The sequence below is a fragment of the Phyllopteryx taeniolatus genome, chromosome 13, assembly GCF_024500385.1.
Source record: "Phyllopteryx taeniolatus isolate TA_2022b chromosome 13, UOR_Ptae_1.2, whole genome shotgun sequence".
In the NCBI taxonomy this organism is placed as follows: Eukaryota; Metazoa; Chordata; class Actinopteri; order Syngnathiformes; family Syngnathidae; genus Phyllopteryx; species Phyllopteryx taeniolatus.
In genome coordinates this window covers 9448707-9466782 of record NC_084514.1, presented here as the reverse complement: position 1 = coordinate 9466782, position 18076 = coordinate 9448707, and the positions used below count along the sequence as shown (strand labels likewise).

Genomic DNA, 18076 nt, shown 5'->3' with positions numbered 1-18076 from the left:
GAACGAGGCATTCGCGCTCTGATGAGTCATCTCAATAATTACACTAGCTAAGAAGAAAGCAAGCGTGAGGGACAGGATATTACACATACAGGGGGTTCCCGGTTTAGGGCGGATTTCCATCCCTTCTGCAGCGAAATAACCCGAATTTTATGTAAGTCGGAGCATGCCATAGTCTATCACCAACTTACTATAGCACAGTAGTAACATAGAAAATATACACTAAATATTTTTATGAAAAACACTTCAGGCCATAAAACAATCCATTGGAAAGAAGACCAAAAAATTTTTACAATAATTTTTTGAGCGGATACTCCTCTTTATTAAGTAAAATGTATGCTCTGGAGGGCTTCAGTCTGGAAATTGACTTGGCCAGTCTAATACCTTCCAATTATTGGGGGAAAAAAATCACAATAAATGAAAATATTAGACAAAAATATCAGCTGAAAAATATTTATAATTAGAATAAAAACAAATATTCGACACAAAAATTGACGAAAAAATATTTAAAATAATGATTACAAGAAAAATACTAGACAAAAATTACAAAATATGAGACAAATATATAGAATATAAAAATACAAAATAATAGATGATAAACTAATATAAAATAAATAAAACATTTGAAAATATTAGACAAAAAAACATATTAAAAATACACAAGAAAAATATTGGAAATACCAAATATGTGACAGAAAATGCTAAAAACAAAAATTATTAGATGGAAAATAGACAAATATTAGAAAAAATATATACCACAAAAATGTAAAATAGTGAAACAAAAATACAAATATTTTTAATAATACAAAATACTATACATATAAAACAGGGCGCAGTACCTGGCTGCCGTTGGTGAAGCCCCGGCCATCGCAATGTACGTGCAGCACGCCTTCTTTGACCTCGCACGCGCACGGCTCGAAGCAGGGCTCGTCCACTTCCTCCTCAGAGTTGTCCACCAGGGGCGTGTGCGTGGAGGTGGGGGTGGGGGTGGGTCCGCTGTGCGATGCTCGGGCCAGACCCGCCGCCGCGAACCCCAGGGCCACGGCCAGGGTGACCCACTGCATCCTCGCCGCACCACTTCTCCCAGCTCAGCTCAGCAGCCCGGGGCGGCGGCCCGGCGTCGGCCCCTCACTGACGTCCGTACGCCGCATCCAGCGCGACAAGGACACAAACACAGTTAAAAGAGGGCAAACAGCAGAGCGAGGCAGCTCGGGATGAATCAGATCGATGATGCGTCACGAGCATACCGAAGCGCACAATGCATGTAAGATCACAAAGAGCGAGACGCCCTGGGGCCTGCGGGGAGGGGGGTGTGTGGGGTGTATTGGGAGCGACTGGAGTAACGAAGCCCGAGCAGGCTAATCGGACATATGGCATGACATCTGTGAGATTTTTGACAAAACACGCTTGCGTCGTCAAACCAGAGCCCGATTATACCTGGTATTATAGACAGACATACGGGTACGACTGTACTGAAGACTCATCTCCTCTCTCGGCTTCTCAGTACTGCAGTGATATTAGTCATTCTTCACAGAGGATAAAGAATATATGCCTGTGAGTATTATATTATCTGTGTGCATGTGTTGCTGCACCATTTGTTTTCAGATACCGCATAGATGCTAATTTGTTAGCCCGTGTGCCTTTGGAGTTACTCATTGTATGTTAGCATTAAGGTAGAGGAGGCTATGTGGTTGTTTCAAACACATAGACGCATTTAGTTGTCTTTGGTTTATGTTTAGTTAGACAAGTTTGTTATTAAGTCGGGTCACTCGTTTCTCAAGGCACCATTGCATGTAAGTCCAAGGTCGAACGCCGAAAGCATGTAAAATGCCGAGTTTGACCAATGTTAAAGAGAATGTGTGGAAAAATGGACATTCTATTGCTGGGTGGGGGGAACGGTGAACTAGTGATTAGCACGCGTGCTTCACAGTTCTGCGGTTCGGGGTTCGAATCTCTGCTCTGGCCTTGTGATTAGTTTGCATGTTCTCCCCGTGCTTGAGTGGGTTTTTTCTGGGTAGTCCGGCTTCCTGTTGAGTTCACTGAAGATTCTTAAATTGTCCATATGTGCAATGGATGGACATGGATGGATATGGATTTTGGATGTGGTTGATGGATGGATAATGCGTGGATGGATGGATTGTTTTGGGGGTTACGCCTTTCAAAACTCCTCTATTGTAGGTAAAAAAATATTCTCTGTAGGGTTTAAGTCTGGAGATTCACTTAGCCAGTTTACCACTGTCCACGTCTTGCCCCTGATGAAGTCCTTTAGTTGTTTTAGCAGTTGTTGTTTCACATCACGTTGGCTTATCGTTTAAACCGCTGCACTGACTTTGAAAACGCAAACAACAAAAGGCAAACACGTGCGCCCGTTTCACCTGCAGATCAAATTGTATAATGTGCTTTTTCATTTTTTTTCAGGGGCGGGGTCGAGGAGAGTCATGAATATATTCATCGGCGTGCTCACATGCCCGCTGAAGCCGAAATGTCACGCGTGTTTTTAATGTATGCAATATGAATATGGGCGAATGCAAATGGCATTCATAATGCCGCCATCTAATGAACAGCTCCATTTAATAGCACGAATGGCAATCAGGGAACAGAAAGCGAGAAGAGAAAAAGAAGGAGAAGGGGTCCCGTCTTCTACATCAGTGTTTCCCAACCTTTACTGAGTCAAGGCACATATTTTACATTAGAAAAATATCTCGGCACACCACCAAAATAAAATGTCCCTAAAGGGTTATACAGTGATCCCGCTGAAGTTTTTTTTCTTCAGTTATTTTCTGGAAAACCCAGATGAACGGCAAATATCATATCAGATGTTTGATCCATGAATGGACCGGTGGATTTCCTGATTCAATTTGAATTGGTATTTGAACGTCTGTGGTCATCATCAGGCATCGTCACCCCAAGGCCAGCACATCGCTGAGCTGAAAATGTCACAGTGGCAACAGGTTTCAACGGCGATTTATAGAGAATGAAAGAGTCACAGAAAGGCATAGGAGTGGACATCTGTGGAAATGAAGACAAATATATAATTTGCCCTTGAGCCTCGAGAGAACGGCAAGCTGTGCAAAATGTACTGAAACGTTGAACAGTTGGACGTGTGTGTTGAAAAGTTTAGAGAAGGTAAAATTAAGTTCACCTGGGAAATTGTTGTGCATTATAGGGTCATCCTGAAATCCCTAACTTTTTATGATTTGTCTTTTTCTAGGAATGTTGTACAACACAACACTGGCAGACATTTATAGAAATATATAATAGAATTGCATATTGATTTTTATGTCTTTCTAATTGGGGAAAATCATTAACATAATCTGTCTTCATAGAAATGAATATAATTATTAATAATAACATATTTTTAAAGGTCATTTGAGCAAATTTGGTATTTCGGAAGTGTATATCAAACTGGTAGCCCTTCCCATTCATTAGTAACCACGATGTAGCGCTTAGTTCCAAAAAGGTTGGTGACCCCTGCTGTAGATACGTAATTTGCAGTACACAAATAATTCTTTGAATGTGGTAACTTCAAAAATAGGTTGACGCAACATTTCTGCCTTGAAGTTCCACTTGAACCCAAATCTTTTCTAAAGACGCCATTTGCAGGTGAAAGACAAAACATTTGAAATGACCTATTATTCCCAGAGCCAAAGAAGTTCACTTTAGAGTTATGAATGGGGTGCATCCATCCGTGATTACGAACGATTAGGTACTGAAACTAATAACTTTTTTTGTTTGTTTTTTTTTTTTTTTTTTTTTTTTTTTTTTTTTTGGTTATGTAGTTGTAACTAGTGTCCATCTGTTTTTGTTTTTTTTTGTTTGTTTTTTTCTTTTGTATTCCGCCAGAACCTCGTTTGCGCCACCGTCCATGTTTCCCACGGATATTTATTGCAGACGCACGCAGTGTTAGGCCACCAGTGAAAAACAGAGGGAAGGTCTGTAAGTGCTTTGTTAAAAGACACTGTTAGATGTACAATGTACATATAACATGACCTATATGTGAGCTGCATGGTGGTTAGCGTGGTATTTGACCTAAAATGGTCATCGCTAGCACGCTAATGCTAATCGCGATTGCTAACCATTTAGCGTCAGCTAGGTACGTCACAAAAATTAATATAAACCGAAATTGACGAGGTCATTGGATAGAGGAGTGTTACACAAATAAATTCAGCCCTAGTTTGTTAGAATCGGATAAGGGTTATGGATTTTATGCTGAAAATGTGCTGATATTTTCTGCGCAGAAATCAATGTAAATCATGAGGAAACTCATGACCGAAACTGTGACTCTTTGGTAGAAAAAAATGCCCGGATGTTTCTCATTAATTGACGCGCTAATGTGATGTTTAAACAGGCCATTCAGAATTTTCAATGGTGTCTGCTCGATCAATCTCATTTTTAGGGTCTAACTGAGAGCAACTGCATGGCCGGAACAAGAAGAATATTAGCAAATCAAGGACATGTAGGTTTCAAACGTGGACAAATCCTATGAACATGTGCTTTTTTATTTCAAAATCCAGGAACATTTTCATCTTTGTCAGAACCACAGAAAATCTCAACCGAATTGAAAAATTCCAAAACGAGGTAAAGGAATTTCCCAACAATGTAATCTGTAAAGCGCAAGTATTACCTTGCGCGAAACAATGAGAAAACGCAAATTTGGTGGACCTCCACTAATTTTACGTGCCCGATTTCCAGTAGAGCGAAATGGAAAGAAAATGGCTGCAATATTTCTAGATCAGCTAATCAGCTAATGTACACAGAATTTATGATACACTCAACATATGCACTGTGACAGAAGTCCATCCCTTGTAAATGAGAATAAAATGCATGTTAGTATTAACAAAATAAGGGGAGGGGGCAATTACTTGATTACTCGATGGAATAGTCGATAGGATAATTCTCTTCAATTCTAAAATTATTAAATAGTGACATCCCTAGAATCTACACTGTTGTGATAATGAGGTGGTTGAGTGACAGCCGCTTCAAGAAACAAGTGGAAAACAAACAGGAAAAAGGTGCTCAGTCATGGTCACAAAAACACTGCGGAGACGCTTGAGTCTTTGCGGGGGCATCTTTGCTCTCAAGTCTTAATGAGATCTAAATTGGATAAAGCATCTCGACGCTCGCAGACGGCGTCGAGCGCTGTCACGTGAAATGCAATAATGATCCTGATGGCGCGGTGGCTGTAATCATCCAGCAATAATCTAGCGTCGGTCCAGGAGGTAGCGGTGGAAATATCAGCGCCCGGGAGAGGAAGCGCAATCACAGAGATGATTACGACGGGGAAAACAAGGGTTGGATGAGGGGACTGAGGAATGGACAAAACAGGGGTGGGCAAGCTACTTGCCAGGCCATTCACAAATTAGTTAAAAAAATAAATAAAAATCTCTTATTAATTCTCATTTTTAATTCTATTATTCATAGTTCATAATCAATTCACCACTTATTTAATGAAATCATTTTGCGTTATGACAAACAGTACATTGACGGAGCGTCGTAGCTGCTCCACGGAGTCCCGCCACCTCGTCGGCGTCGTGTCTGTTGCGCCACAGACTCGTGAGCCCAAATAAACTGAGAGAGGAACGAATCAGTTCACGATGTGGTCGCATTCAGTACGTTCACTCATAAGACTTGTTCGTACGTTTGAACGATTTGTTCGTGAGCGACAACGCTAACGACAAACCCCCCCCCCCCCCCCCCGCCCCCCCCCAAAAAAACCACACTTCAACCAGTTGCACACCTTAAGGTCACTTACGTACACCCCTGATGATATTGTCCGTCGTTTCTCCATCGTTCGTCTTCAAATATCTGTTGCTTAAACGGTTAGCGTCAACGCGACTATTGACGTTAGCCCGTTAGCATTGAGCTGGAGGCGTATTTGTAAAGGCAAAAAAAATGTGTGGTTGTTTTAAACACACAACGTGTAATTGTCTTTCTTTTCTGTTTCATTTGCCAGTAAACTTCAACCGGTAGTGTCAGATAAATGTCACTGGGTACAAAAATGGGAACTGTCGTGCAGTACTGTGAATATAGCCAAAGAGTCAAAAGTCAGCGGAGGCCGCCAGCCACTCCGTACGATGAGAACTCTCGGATTGAAGCGGCTGAAATCTGATATCGATTACATCCTAACACTTACTCTCGGCCTGTTTGTGTGTGTGTGTCTGTGTGTTTGTGTGTGTAAAACGAAAAAAAAAAAAGGTCAAAACACAAAAAAAACAGCAGGTTGCCAAGCTCTGAGACACAGGTAGCGAGCCGCGTGTGGATGAGCGAGCGAGCGAGTTTCATAACAAACGGCTGTAATGCAGCGTAGCTCGCACCACAAATCCTGTAAAAGCATGAACACACACACACACGGGAAGACTTTTGGATGGGCTGCCGAAGCCTCACACGTACACACAAATACGGCATTATCTTTTCAAGCCACGCACCCACTTCTCGACAGAGTTGGCGCACCCCCTCTCTGCCGTTTATAGGCGATAAAGGCATTATGTTTGGTTGGCCACCATTAAACTTTTCATCTCGCGCACCGCCCGGAGGGTGGACCACACACACACACCACTGTTCGGGAATCCCTGGTGTAGAACTGCATTCCCCAAACGTTTCCTGACAAAAACAAAGCTGTCAATGAAGGCATCATATACCGGCATTACCAGATAACTATTAACCCTTTATTGCTCACTGACTGTTTTTTGTCAATGTCTTTATGTCTCAAAAGTGTTCTCTGTCAATTGACTGTCTGTTGTCGTACTAGAGCGGCTCCAACTACCGGAGACAAATTCCTTGTGTTTTTTGGACATACTTGGCAAATAAAGATGATTCTGATTCTGATATTTAGTAGGCTGCCATTATAATTTTTAACCCACACTATGTGTTGAATAGCTAGAGATTATTTTGTAGTCGATTCGGATGTGATTGTGATTGAGACAGACATACAGATATACTGTACAGGAGACTCGGCCCCTCTCTCAGCTTCTCAGTACGACAGTCATATTATTCGTTCTTTGCAGATGATAAAGAATATGCCAGTGACTATTGTTTTATGATCTGTCAATATGTGTTGCAGCATAGTTTGTGTTCAGATATCCGTTGCCAAAAAGGGTAACAACACCGCCTCATACTGTAGATGCTAATTATTAGTTTGTGTGCCTATGGAGTTTTCTATTATATGTTAGCATTCAGGTAGCAAAGGCTTTGTAGTTGCTTTAAATACACACAAAAATGAAATATCGCTCTGTTTCTATTTCACTTGTGCTTTTATTGCATTTGAGGATACACTTGCGTGTTTTACAAGTGACGGTGCTACCACTCTCATTTTTGATCAACTATTTCCACACACTTGTATCACAGGCCAGCCAAATACATTGATGTTGGCGGGTGTTGTGTTTATGCTGAATGAAGTTCTCATTAGCACACAGTTGTTTTCGACTTATTTTTTGCTGAGCAAGGTTTAGCCTTGTTGAGAGTGCCTGTTGATCTCTTGCCGAAGTGCTGTCCTAATCCAATTGCATTGTTTTGTCTGTCTTTTTAATGCCCCTCTCTCCTGAGGACTAACGCAAGCTAGTTTGACAAAATAAAGTAAAAGTCATGTTAACATTAAACATAAGAATTTCGTGCAGAAAACTGTTTTTTTGTTGTTGTTATAAATAAAAAATGTTGGGGTTTTTGTTTTTCCGCAATGTTTTTTTGGTTCAAAAAAAATTATGTTGGTGTTTTATTTGAAAATTGTTCTCTGTTTTACCTAGGGCTGGGCGATTAATGAAACTTCAATCCTGATTTTGCTTCCAACGATCATAAAAACATTAGAATCGAAGAAAAACGATTAATGTGCAGCAGCGTGGGTTGCGTATGCAAGTTCCTGTGTTGTAAACGCAGCCTGAACGCACCCTGTGTTGCTTGTAGCAAGCGTGTAACGCATGTTCTTCTGCCTTCCCTGAGCATGCTTTAAGCTGTTTATTGACACCCCAGTTGGAGTTTACTGTCAAACTAAAGAAGAATTACTCACATTGAATATTTAAATGCAAGACACACATCGTTTTAGAAATCGCCACCTTATGCTATCAGTCAATGCAAAACGCTACAGACAGGCTAGATAACATTAGCATTAGATCACGGGAGGGATTTACCTTCAAATAACAAATATTTACACGCACACACACACACACACAATTGTTCAGGTAAAAAAAAAGTAAAAAAAAACTTCTTTTTTGGTTTGAAAAACTACCCCAAAATACTTTTGTTTGTTTTTGCTGAGAAAAGTTTAGCCTTGTTTAGAGTGTTTGTTGGTCTCTTGCCGAAGTGCTGTCCCACTCCAATTTCATTGTTTTGTCTCTTTTTAATGTCCTTCTCTCCTGAGGACTAACCCAAGCTAGCTTGGAAAAAAAGAAATCATGACGCTGTTAACATTAAACAAGAATTTTGTGCAGAAAACAGATTTTTGTTTTTGTTTGTTTTTTTTGTTATATATCATTTTGTTGTTGTTGTTATATATAAATTTGTATGGCAGCATGGTGATTGACTGGTTAGCACATCCGCCTCGCAGCTCTGAGGACCGGGGTTCAAATCCCAGCCCCGCCTGTGTGGAGTTTGCATGTTCTCCCTGTGCCTGCGTGGGTTTTCTCCCACATCCCAAAAACATGCAGGGTAGGTTAATTGAAGACTCTAAATTGCCCGTAGGTGTGAATGTGAGTGTGAATGGTTGTTTGTTTATGTGTGCCCTGCGATTGGCTGGCGATCAGTTCGGGGTGTACCCCGCCTCTCGCCCGAAGACAGCTGGGATGGGCTCCAGCACGCCCGCGACCCTCGTGAGGATAAGCGGAATGGAAGATGAATGAATGAATGAATGAATACATTTGTATTTGGATATTTTTTGTTCGAGCGCCACAAAAACTCATTTCCCCAAAATATTTGGAAAACGAAATTGTCCTTTTCAAAAATGTGTTCTTTGTTTAAACATCAATAGAAAAATACTGGGGGGTTTTCTGGTAATTTATTATTTTTTTTTTTTGAAAATTAATTTTCATAGTTTTTCCAAATGTAAATTTTTGAAGAAAATGGCTTTTCATTCATTTTTTTCCCCAATCTTTTTTTATTTATTTATTTTTTGCTTTTTATTTTTTTTTTTAAAGTGTTTTTGGGAGCGAAAACGACAGTTTTTTTTCTTTTGTTTGTTTGTTTAGGTTTTGTTTGACACTCTTAGTGTGAGGGGGAAAAAATCATCAAATTTCCTTTATTCATTTCGAACAGTAATTTTGTTTGTTTGTTTTAAACAACATAAATGACTTTTCTTTGTTTTTCTCGAGCAAAAGCGCACTGCGTGCCACCCGTGCACCCCACTTTGGGGATCACTGTGGTGGGTCAACTTGCCCCGGGGAGTTTTTGACAAATTGGAACGCTGTAGAGCCTTGTTTAAAATCCCCGTTGGTCATTTGCCGTAGTGTCGTCCCGCTTGTATTGTTTTGTCCGTCTTTTCGCCGTCCCTCTCTCCTGAGGACTGACGCAAGCGAGCTCTGGAAATGACGGCCACTTCGCTTATTCCACCCGGCATATTATTCCTGTCACATAACTCCGGTGTCTACCTCACTCCACACACACGGACCCCCCCCCCACTCCCCCTCCCTTCGTCCTCTCTTGTCCGTCAGAGTAGCCTGGCAGTCGGCTTCTGCATACTCCAAACGCGCAACTGCACTATCAGGCATCAACAAGCACCCCTCCACCCCCCCCACCCCCCCATCTCCACCCTCACCATCCCTGATCAATGGCATTGAGAGGGGAGGAAGAGGAGAAGGGGAGAGTTATCGCTCTTATCATCCAGCATTAAAAGAAAAACCAATTAGCCAACCTACAGTATACAATGGCATGACCAATTACACAGCCAAGTCATTAGGTCATTAAGCGAGCCTATTAGCACACGTTTAGCAGACGACCGATGGAAATCCTTTGCTGTCCAATCATCCCCCCCCCCCCCCACCCCCCCAACGTTGTCTCGCACGTTCACGGAACACACAGACATAAGCATGCACGGCATCTAAAACAATAATAATAAAAGAAATACTCACTCAGTCCTCCACCAAAGAATCAACGAACGACCGAGAGACTTTTACAGGCTGACTGTCGACATGTCGTTCACATTCAGCCACACTCTCCTGCATGCCTCCCTCTCCCCTCTCTCTCTCTCTCTCTCTCTCTCTCTCTCTCTCTCTCTCTCTCTCTCCTGTGGAGGCGGACGAGGGAGGCAGGGAGGATGATGATGAGGAGGCGGAGGGGGGGAACGTGAGAAGACTGCAATGAGGAAGAGGATAGAGAGGGAGGGAGTGAGGTGAAAGCTTTAGGATGCAGGTCCGCTTCTCTACAGCGCAGCCCGCGGGAGCTGCGGTATCGGACAGCCGGAAGACCGAAGAGCCTGCGCATCGGACGATGAAATGATTAAAACAAAAGCAAATAAAGTAATAAAAGAAAATTGAGAAAAAAAAATAGTCAGTGGCAACGATGGCTTACCTATTCGCTATTTTTGTGCTCAGGCCAAAGCCATGTCTAGTGTGAAAATATTGCTTTGGCACCATCTTGTGGCATCTTGGGGTCAAGGAACTGTGTGGAAGTGAGGGGGGAGGCCATAGCCTTGTCTAATAGAAAAAAAAGTGCTTTGCCACTATCTTGATTGCCCACTATTTCCAGGAGACCTAGTGAGCCAAAACGCAAATAGCTAAAACCCCGCGAGTCATTGACAAAATATTTAGAATTTTCTATACAGTGGTGAGATACGATAAAATTAACTTGCAACTTTGTCGTGATACAAAGTAGCACATGGCCGATTTGTTTTTTTTCTCGAGTATGCTACAGAGCTCCACCACTAGCAGCAGAAAACTAAACAACATCCAGCCACCATCAATTCACATTGGTTTACTTGCAAGAAGGACAATATCACTTCGTGGCAGTAATGCGCCATTAAGCTGTTTAGCCAACCGCCAATAGACACCACAGAAGAAGAAGAACGAGGAAAAAACAATACATTAGTGACATGCAGTCATGTTTTGTCCTCGCATTTTCCGTGTTTGCTGGTTATGTGGAGAGATGATGTTATTACAAAGTGTTTTTATACAGTGCAATACTGTTGAGTGGAAATTTTCTTGTGAGAAATAATGTTTAAAAAAAACTTTTAGTGTTTTGGCTGGAACGGATTAAATACATTTCCATTCATTTCAATTGGGAAAAAGAGGAAAAGGACCATCCGGATTGTTATCAGTGCAAAGTTCAAAAGCCAGTATCTGTGATGGTATGGAGGTGTGTTGGTGCCCATGGCATGGGCAACTGCCACATCTGTGAAGTCACCGTGAATGCTGAAAGATACATACAGGTTTTGGAGTGAAACATGCTGCCATCCAAGCAATGTCTTTTTCAGGGACGTCCCTGCTTATTTCAGAAAGACGATGCCAAGCCACATTCTGCACGTGTTACAACAATGTGGCTTTGTAGTAAAAGAGTGCGAGTACTAGACTGGCCTGCCAGCAGTCCAGACCAGACCTAACTAGTGCTGGGCGATATATCGAGAGGCTCGAGTCGATCAATATTTTATTAATGCTCGATATAGAAAAGGGGATCACCGATTTTGTGTTCTATACTTTTTGCTAATCCGCAAGACTTCCGGCAACATGGAGGAGACGATGCTAGCGACTAGCGAGCCATAAATATTTCCAAAAAAGGGCACTTCTAAAGTCTGCAAAACGTGTATAAAAGATACGTAGATAAGCTACGACGAAGACACGCATATCCGTGTGAAATCACCAGAAGATGAAGCACGTTATCGAGTGCGAGGCATGTATTACCTTAAAGTGATCCACGTCTCTGTGCTGCTCCTGTAACGTAAAAACAACGCCGCGGAGCGATCGTGGTGGCAGTTGAAGCGCTTGTGCTTTTGTATTCACTCCGTGAACAGGCCGGGAGGTAACAAGATAGTAGTTTGTCGATCACGGACGAGATAGAAAGTATTCTCGGGGTTTGTTTCCGTTAGCTTTAGCAGCTACTAGCTAGCTCCGTTGTGTGAGCGAACGCTAGTCATGCAAATAGTTTGAAAGTGGGTCGGCCCTCGCTTTCTGAGCTAACTTTTCAGGACAGTTGGATTTGCACAACAACAGAGCCAAACCCTAAGAAATACATTCAAATAACAAATATTTAAGCCATAATATATTAGCGATTACTGTAGCGTAATGATTACGTTGCGCAATTGAACAGTTTGTAGAATTATTTTCATCCTATTGCATAATATACTGCAAAAACGGTCCCACAAGAATGTTCTTGAAGTGAATTTCTATAGGTTGGCAGCTCTGCAGTCATAGCCATACATTTTTATATTATATATATATATATATATTTACTAATAATTGGCATAATAATTTCTTCTCGTGTTTTGGTTTTCGGCCTTGGGTTTCTCATTTTCTTTTTTTTGTTTGTTTGTTGGTTGGTTTTGGTCAAGTATTTTCATGTTGGTGGATCACAAATTTTTTGATAATTATACTTTGAAATACCTCCAGGGAAAAGTAACGTATTTATTTGTGATGGTTATATATATGTGTGTGTAAGCTAGTTTTATTATTATGTATTAAAAACGCACCACTACAATCTAGCGCCAAAGGAGCGGAGAAACAAGCAGCACTCCTACCCAAGTTTGCGGTTACATCAACTTTCGACACACAAAACTAAACAACCCCCAAAGGCACAACTGTCGGGCTTTACCAACAAGAATTTGTCATCTCATTTTCGTTTATGCATCTCAGCCCCGTGCCGTTAAGCGCCGACGGCTTGCCGTGCGCGTTTCCATGGCGACGCTCGCCATCTGGCTTTGCAGCGTGCATGCTGGCAAACCGGCACATCAGGCAAAAAAAATAAATAAATAACATTTTTATTAGTTTTTTTTTTTAAAAACGATGTGACTTTTATGAGCGGAGATCACATGGAAGCCTTGACGTGCATGAGGAGCTAAACACCTGTCACGGTGGGAGGAGGAGGAGGAGGTAAGAGGGGGCAACAGATTCTGCAAAGCGCAAATTGACTCCCCGCACATGACGAGCAGGCTTCTTCACGTACTGGCTCGTCATCAAGGACGCTCTTATTGTTATTTCATTACACTCCGCTAGTGCCCTTTGTTCCCCTCGGCACTGTCAACATGGGAACATGCCGGTTTCCTTTGCGGCCTCGGAAGTGGTCCAAGCGCTGAGACCAATGCGGTATCGCAAAATGTCCAACTCCTAATCTCCTTTACCGATTCCCCCCCCCCCCCCTCCCCCCGCACACACAAAAAAATCTGGCAGTTATGTCCCTTTGCCTTTTACACAAAACTCTGTAAAGGCAATCACAGGAAAAAGAGTAGATTGTTGTATCTTTAGGGGTACAAAGGCTTCTCAATGGTATGGTAACACTGGACACTGTAAACTGCATGAAGGTAGAAAATACAATTTTCCAACAAGCAGAACAGTTTGATTCAGTTTGCTAATCAATTTTTGTCAAGGTCCCCAAAAAATCTGACGTACACTTTTTTTCGTCAGTGTTCCAAAGTGGTACCAGTTTTAGTAGTCTCTTATTTCCGTCCGTTTCAAACTGCACCGTGGAGAGAATGATTAGCCTGCCGGTTGTTCAGTTCTATACAAAATGAAATAATATCCCTAAATGTCGAATTTTATTCTCTTTTATACAGAGAGGAGAGCTGAAAGAAAAGATCTGTAACAAAATAGCCATCATTTATATGCCTTTGGCTTTTACACAGCACCCAGCCAAGGCAAAAATCGATTGTTGTAACTTTTTGTAGTGACGCAGGCTTGTCAATGGTATGGTAAAACTTGACATTGTAAATTGCATGAAGATAGAAAAGCACCGTTTCCACCAAGCAGAACACTTCAACTCAGTTCAGAAATAAAAAAATTTCAAGATCCCGAAATAATGAACTGCACTGTAACGCCTGGTGGAATACAGTAGATTGTTGTACCTTTCAGGGTCACTTGGGTGTTCATTTTTGGGCATTTCCATTGTAAAGGTTCCCAATTTATCGACCTGTTCTCTTTTTATCCTCACTGTTTTGAAGTGTCTGATTAACTAATCTGATATGTACGTAATGTGGCGAACCGAACTAAACTGCACCGCTTGGTGGAATAGAGTAGATTGTTGTACCTTTAGCGATCAATTCAGTACTCTGTGTTTGACGTTTGACCATTTTGGCCCACAAAAGGTAACCATATCTTGTATCTTTTCACACTTTGGGAACATACATGTTCCTTTTGAGCTCTGGAAAAAGTTATATAGTTAGTTATTCCGAATGCACTTTTCCCCGGGTAATGGCCACCAAATGCTTTACAGGAACAGGCCCAGAATGCAAAGTAGCCGTTGACCGAAGCAAAAAAGAAGAGTGACAACAAACGCATGAAAAAGGAGCAGAAGGGAAAAGCAGGACACAATTACAACCCGGCTCGTGACAAAAATGCACAGTATCATCCTTGGATGCTGATAAATGGTCAACGTCTTGGGGTCATTTCATTCTTTTTGATTGGCACGGGAAAGAGTGATGGCTATGTGCTCGCAACAAATCAGCTGTTACTTCATAGTTCAATTATTAGCGCCAATAGCTTTGGCACCTTCAGGGACTCAGTCGTACTGTGCTCTTTTATTTTGATGCCGTTTCTACCTTTTTTAGCTTGAGAACAAACCATGGAGTCAATAATTAGCCCCTTGGGGTATATACAGTAAGTCCACCTTGTACAATGAGGAAGTGGACTCTTACATGTTCTAGTGCTGTCGCCATCTCTGAAACCTACGACATACTAAACCCGAGACACTGCCAATAATATCATTGATACATTTGTGGGAAAATATGATTCCCTCCGATTATGATACGATTCATTCTAACTATAACACGATTCACTCCAAATGCAACAAAATATATTCCAGTTATAATACGATTCATTATAACATGACATGATGCACTCCAAATACAACACAATTTACTCCCGTTACAATATGATTGATTTTAATCGTGAATTCATCCATCCATTTTCCGAGCCGCTACTCCTCACTAGGGTTGCGGGCATGCTGGAGCCTATCCCAGCTATCTTCGGGCAGGAGGCGGGGTATACCCTGAACTCGTTGCCAGCCAATCGCAGGGCACATACAAACAAACAACCATTCGCACTCACATTCACACCTACGGGCAATTTAGAGTTGTCAATTAACCTACCATGCATGTTTTTTCGGATGTGGGAGGAAACCGGAGTGCCTGGAAAAAACCCACGCAGGCACGGGGAGAACATGCAAACTCCACAAAGGTGGGGCCGGGGATTGAACCCGGGACCTCAGAACTGTGAGGCAGACGCACTAATCAGTCGCCCACCGTGCCACATTTGAATCCTATAAAATTATATCCAGGCTATGGCATCATGGACAATTATGACAACACAATGATGCATGTCGTATTTTTTTCAGCCCTCTACCCCCCGAGGCCCCTTTTGGATAGCGGCGAGCCTCAGGAAAAGATTTAATAACGACATGTCTTCCACATTAATGTGTTCAAAGTTCAATTTTCAGTTCAATTTCACATCGATTTGGGGTGCGTCCGTGAAGGTGAATCACCTTGAGGAAATGGGCGAGGTGCATCTGCCTCCCCCTTTTTCTCTCTCTCGCCCCACGGCGGTGCGAGGGAACGCTCTCCCCGGAGATTCCAATCAGACGGCGTAACAGAGACGCTTCCAGTAATATCAGGAAGATGTAGATGATGGTTATAGATTTCAGGGGCTCTCAGGTGCATTAGGCCGTATCGCGGCTTCCCCACAAGGCCACTTAATGCCCCCGGCCCGAGATGGAAGGAAGGAAGGAGGCGGGCGGGCGGGCGGGCCGGTCGGCTGCCTGGCTGGCTGCCTGACTGGCATGCATGTGCAGCCATGAACACAAATTAGATTTAGCCACGTTTATCAACGGCATGCCGGCGTGCTTAAATACAGTAAAGCTCGCCGACGGACGGTAATGCAGTAGCGCACTCGAGGCTGTGTCAGATTGCTCAGTGATTCCCAACCACTGTGCCGTGAATTATTATTTAAAATGATCCAATTTCACTTCAGCTCAGTGGCCAGCTTGTGGCCAGCTGTGTTGTGCTTCTAATGTTTTGTGTTGGGGCGTTTCCATCTGTTGTGGCCTATCTGGGCCACCGTAGGTCTGGAACGTAACCCCCGCAACAAACGAGGTTTTACTCGAAAAATATGAGTAACATAATATTATGAGAATAAAACGAGATAAATCCTAAAATGTTACAGGAATATATTTATTTGCGATAAAAGGGAATAAATATGGATTTCTATGAAGCAAAATCTTGGACGCTACCACAGTGTAGTTTTGTTATGAGAAAATTCTTGTATTCAAGTTTTTTTATGAGGGAAAAACCTTGTAACATGATGACAATAAAGTACAATTTTACTATGAGAAAAATGTGTAATATGAGAATAAAGTCAAACATTTTTAATATTACATTATTCAAATTGTATTTTATGAGGAAAGTAATTGTAAGTTACAAGAATGAAGTTGTATTTCTATGAGGAAAAAATACTGTACATGTTACGAGAATAAAGTTTTTATTTTTACAAAATATCCATCCATTAACGAGACAGTATGTGAAGCTATTTTAACTCATTCCGTGGCAGCCTTCCCAGTTAACATGGATATTTGACTTCTAAAGCCGTCAATGGCAGTGAACGTGTTAACGGGTGCGTTCGCCTTCTTTCGCACTCTCCCTCCTTTTCTCGTCTGTGGATAGTTCATCAGGAAGTGGCCGTCCCTCTTTGTAGCTCTCTGTCTAATTTTGCTTTAGTTCCCTAGATGCCCCCCACGGGACCCTTCTCACACGATGAAAGCAAGCGCACCCACAAAAAAAAGAAAGAAAAAAGATCAGTGTCGCACTTTGTCCTCCTTCTGCCAATGCTGCAAGTCGGCAAAAATCTCCTCAAAGTGGCACGCCGTACTGTGCGCACTGCTGCTCTTGTTTCCAATCGGAGGGATGCGGCTCATACGTTGTGATGGGCAAAGGATGAGGAATATGAGATATTGCAAGCACTTTTTTGAAAGAAATACGACACACATCACCCCTTTTAAAATAAATGTAATAATAGTTGAACAAACATTTTCTTACTGGCCTCGTTATCCATCAATTTGTTGTGTATATGTAACAGTATCAGGTGATCATACATTTACTTGGATTCACAGTAGGGATTTTCGATACCACTTTTTCATAGAGCGATATCAGTATTCACTCTTGAGTACTCACCAATACCGATACAGAGTACCGATACCAATAGCACTTTTGAAAATTTCAAGTAACACAATGACAGATAATTGTGAACAAAGACCTTACTGATGCGCATAATGATTCGCCGATGTGTCAAACCACTGCAGTGTAGCGGAAAAGTATCGGTTGCTGGTATCGGCAGCCTCCACGCGTACCCGATTCTTTGAAATAAGGCCGGTATCGGCCCGATACCGATATATGGTATCAGTGCTCACCCGTCGCTAGTTCACCGTCATATCGGCCCACCCAACCATAACTACGATTTGGCCCGTGACATAAATGAGTTTGATATACGCCAGAAATATAGAGTAGAAAGCAATAGGGGCCCTGAAGAGTGGGAATTTGGGGCTTTACAATATGTTGGTGGAAAGCTACACACATGGACGGGGCATGTCTAATGGTGGGTTGGGGATCGGCGTGGGGGGTGCCAGGTACTTGTGTCATTACATGAAAGCAGAGAGCGGCACTCTAGAGGACTCACCTCTGATTCACACACTCTCACCGCGGGCAAGGACACACACGTGCACACACACGTTGAAGTAGTGATTCACACACTGGCATTGAAGGTCGGCCACACACCGAACGCTGTAACTCCCTCGCTTTACACAAGCGTGAGTTAATTAATCACATGTCCTGTATCAATTACAATTCAAATCAGTTGCCATGGGAACCTCTTCGTAATGTTCAGGGACGGCGTCGGACTTCCAGTGACTTACGGACGAAGACCGATGAGGGGGAGCAATTCACGGCGCCTTACAATGATTCAGCTGGCTG

At 42.3% G+C, this 18076-nt stretch overlaps 1 protein-coding gene and 1 long non-coding RNA gene across 3 annotated transcripts in view; one reads left to right on the top strand and one right to left on the bottom strand.

The window, feature by feature from the left end:
* LOC133488123 (uncharacterized) overlaps positions 1-2511 on the top strand; it is a 65440-nt gene extending 62929 nt beyond the window's left edge. The window contains exon 3 of the long non-coding RNA XR_009791565.1: positions 2416-2511. This is a non-coding gene — a long non-coding RNA (uncharacterized LOC133488123). The remainder of the gene's footprint in view (positions 1-2415) is intronic.
* Positions 1-10155, bottom strand: part of LOC133488121 (SLIT and NTRK-like protein 3) — a 32111-nt gene extending 21956 nt beyond the window's left edge. The window contains exons 1-2 of one of the 2 annotated variants that reach the window (XM_061795613.1): positions 10050-10155; positions 837-1128 (exon numbers count right to left, since the gene is read on the bottom strand). In XM_061795613.1, the coding sequence (XP_061651597.1) occupies positions 837-1061 (225 nt within the window). In that variant the 5' untranslated portion in view covers positions 1062-1128; positions 10050-10155. Of the gene's footprint in view, positions 1-836; positions 2425-10049 lie in introns of those variants that run through there. The other variant, XM_061795611.1, reaches the window with a different exon arrangement.
* Positions 10156-18076: the final 7921 nt, after the last annotated feature.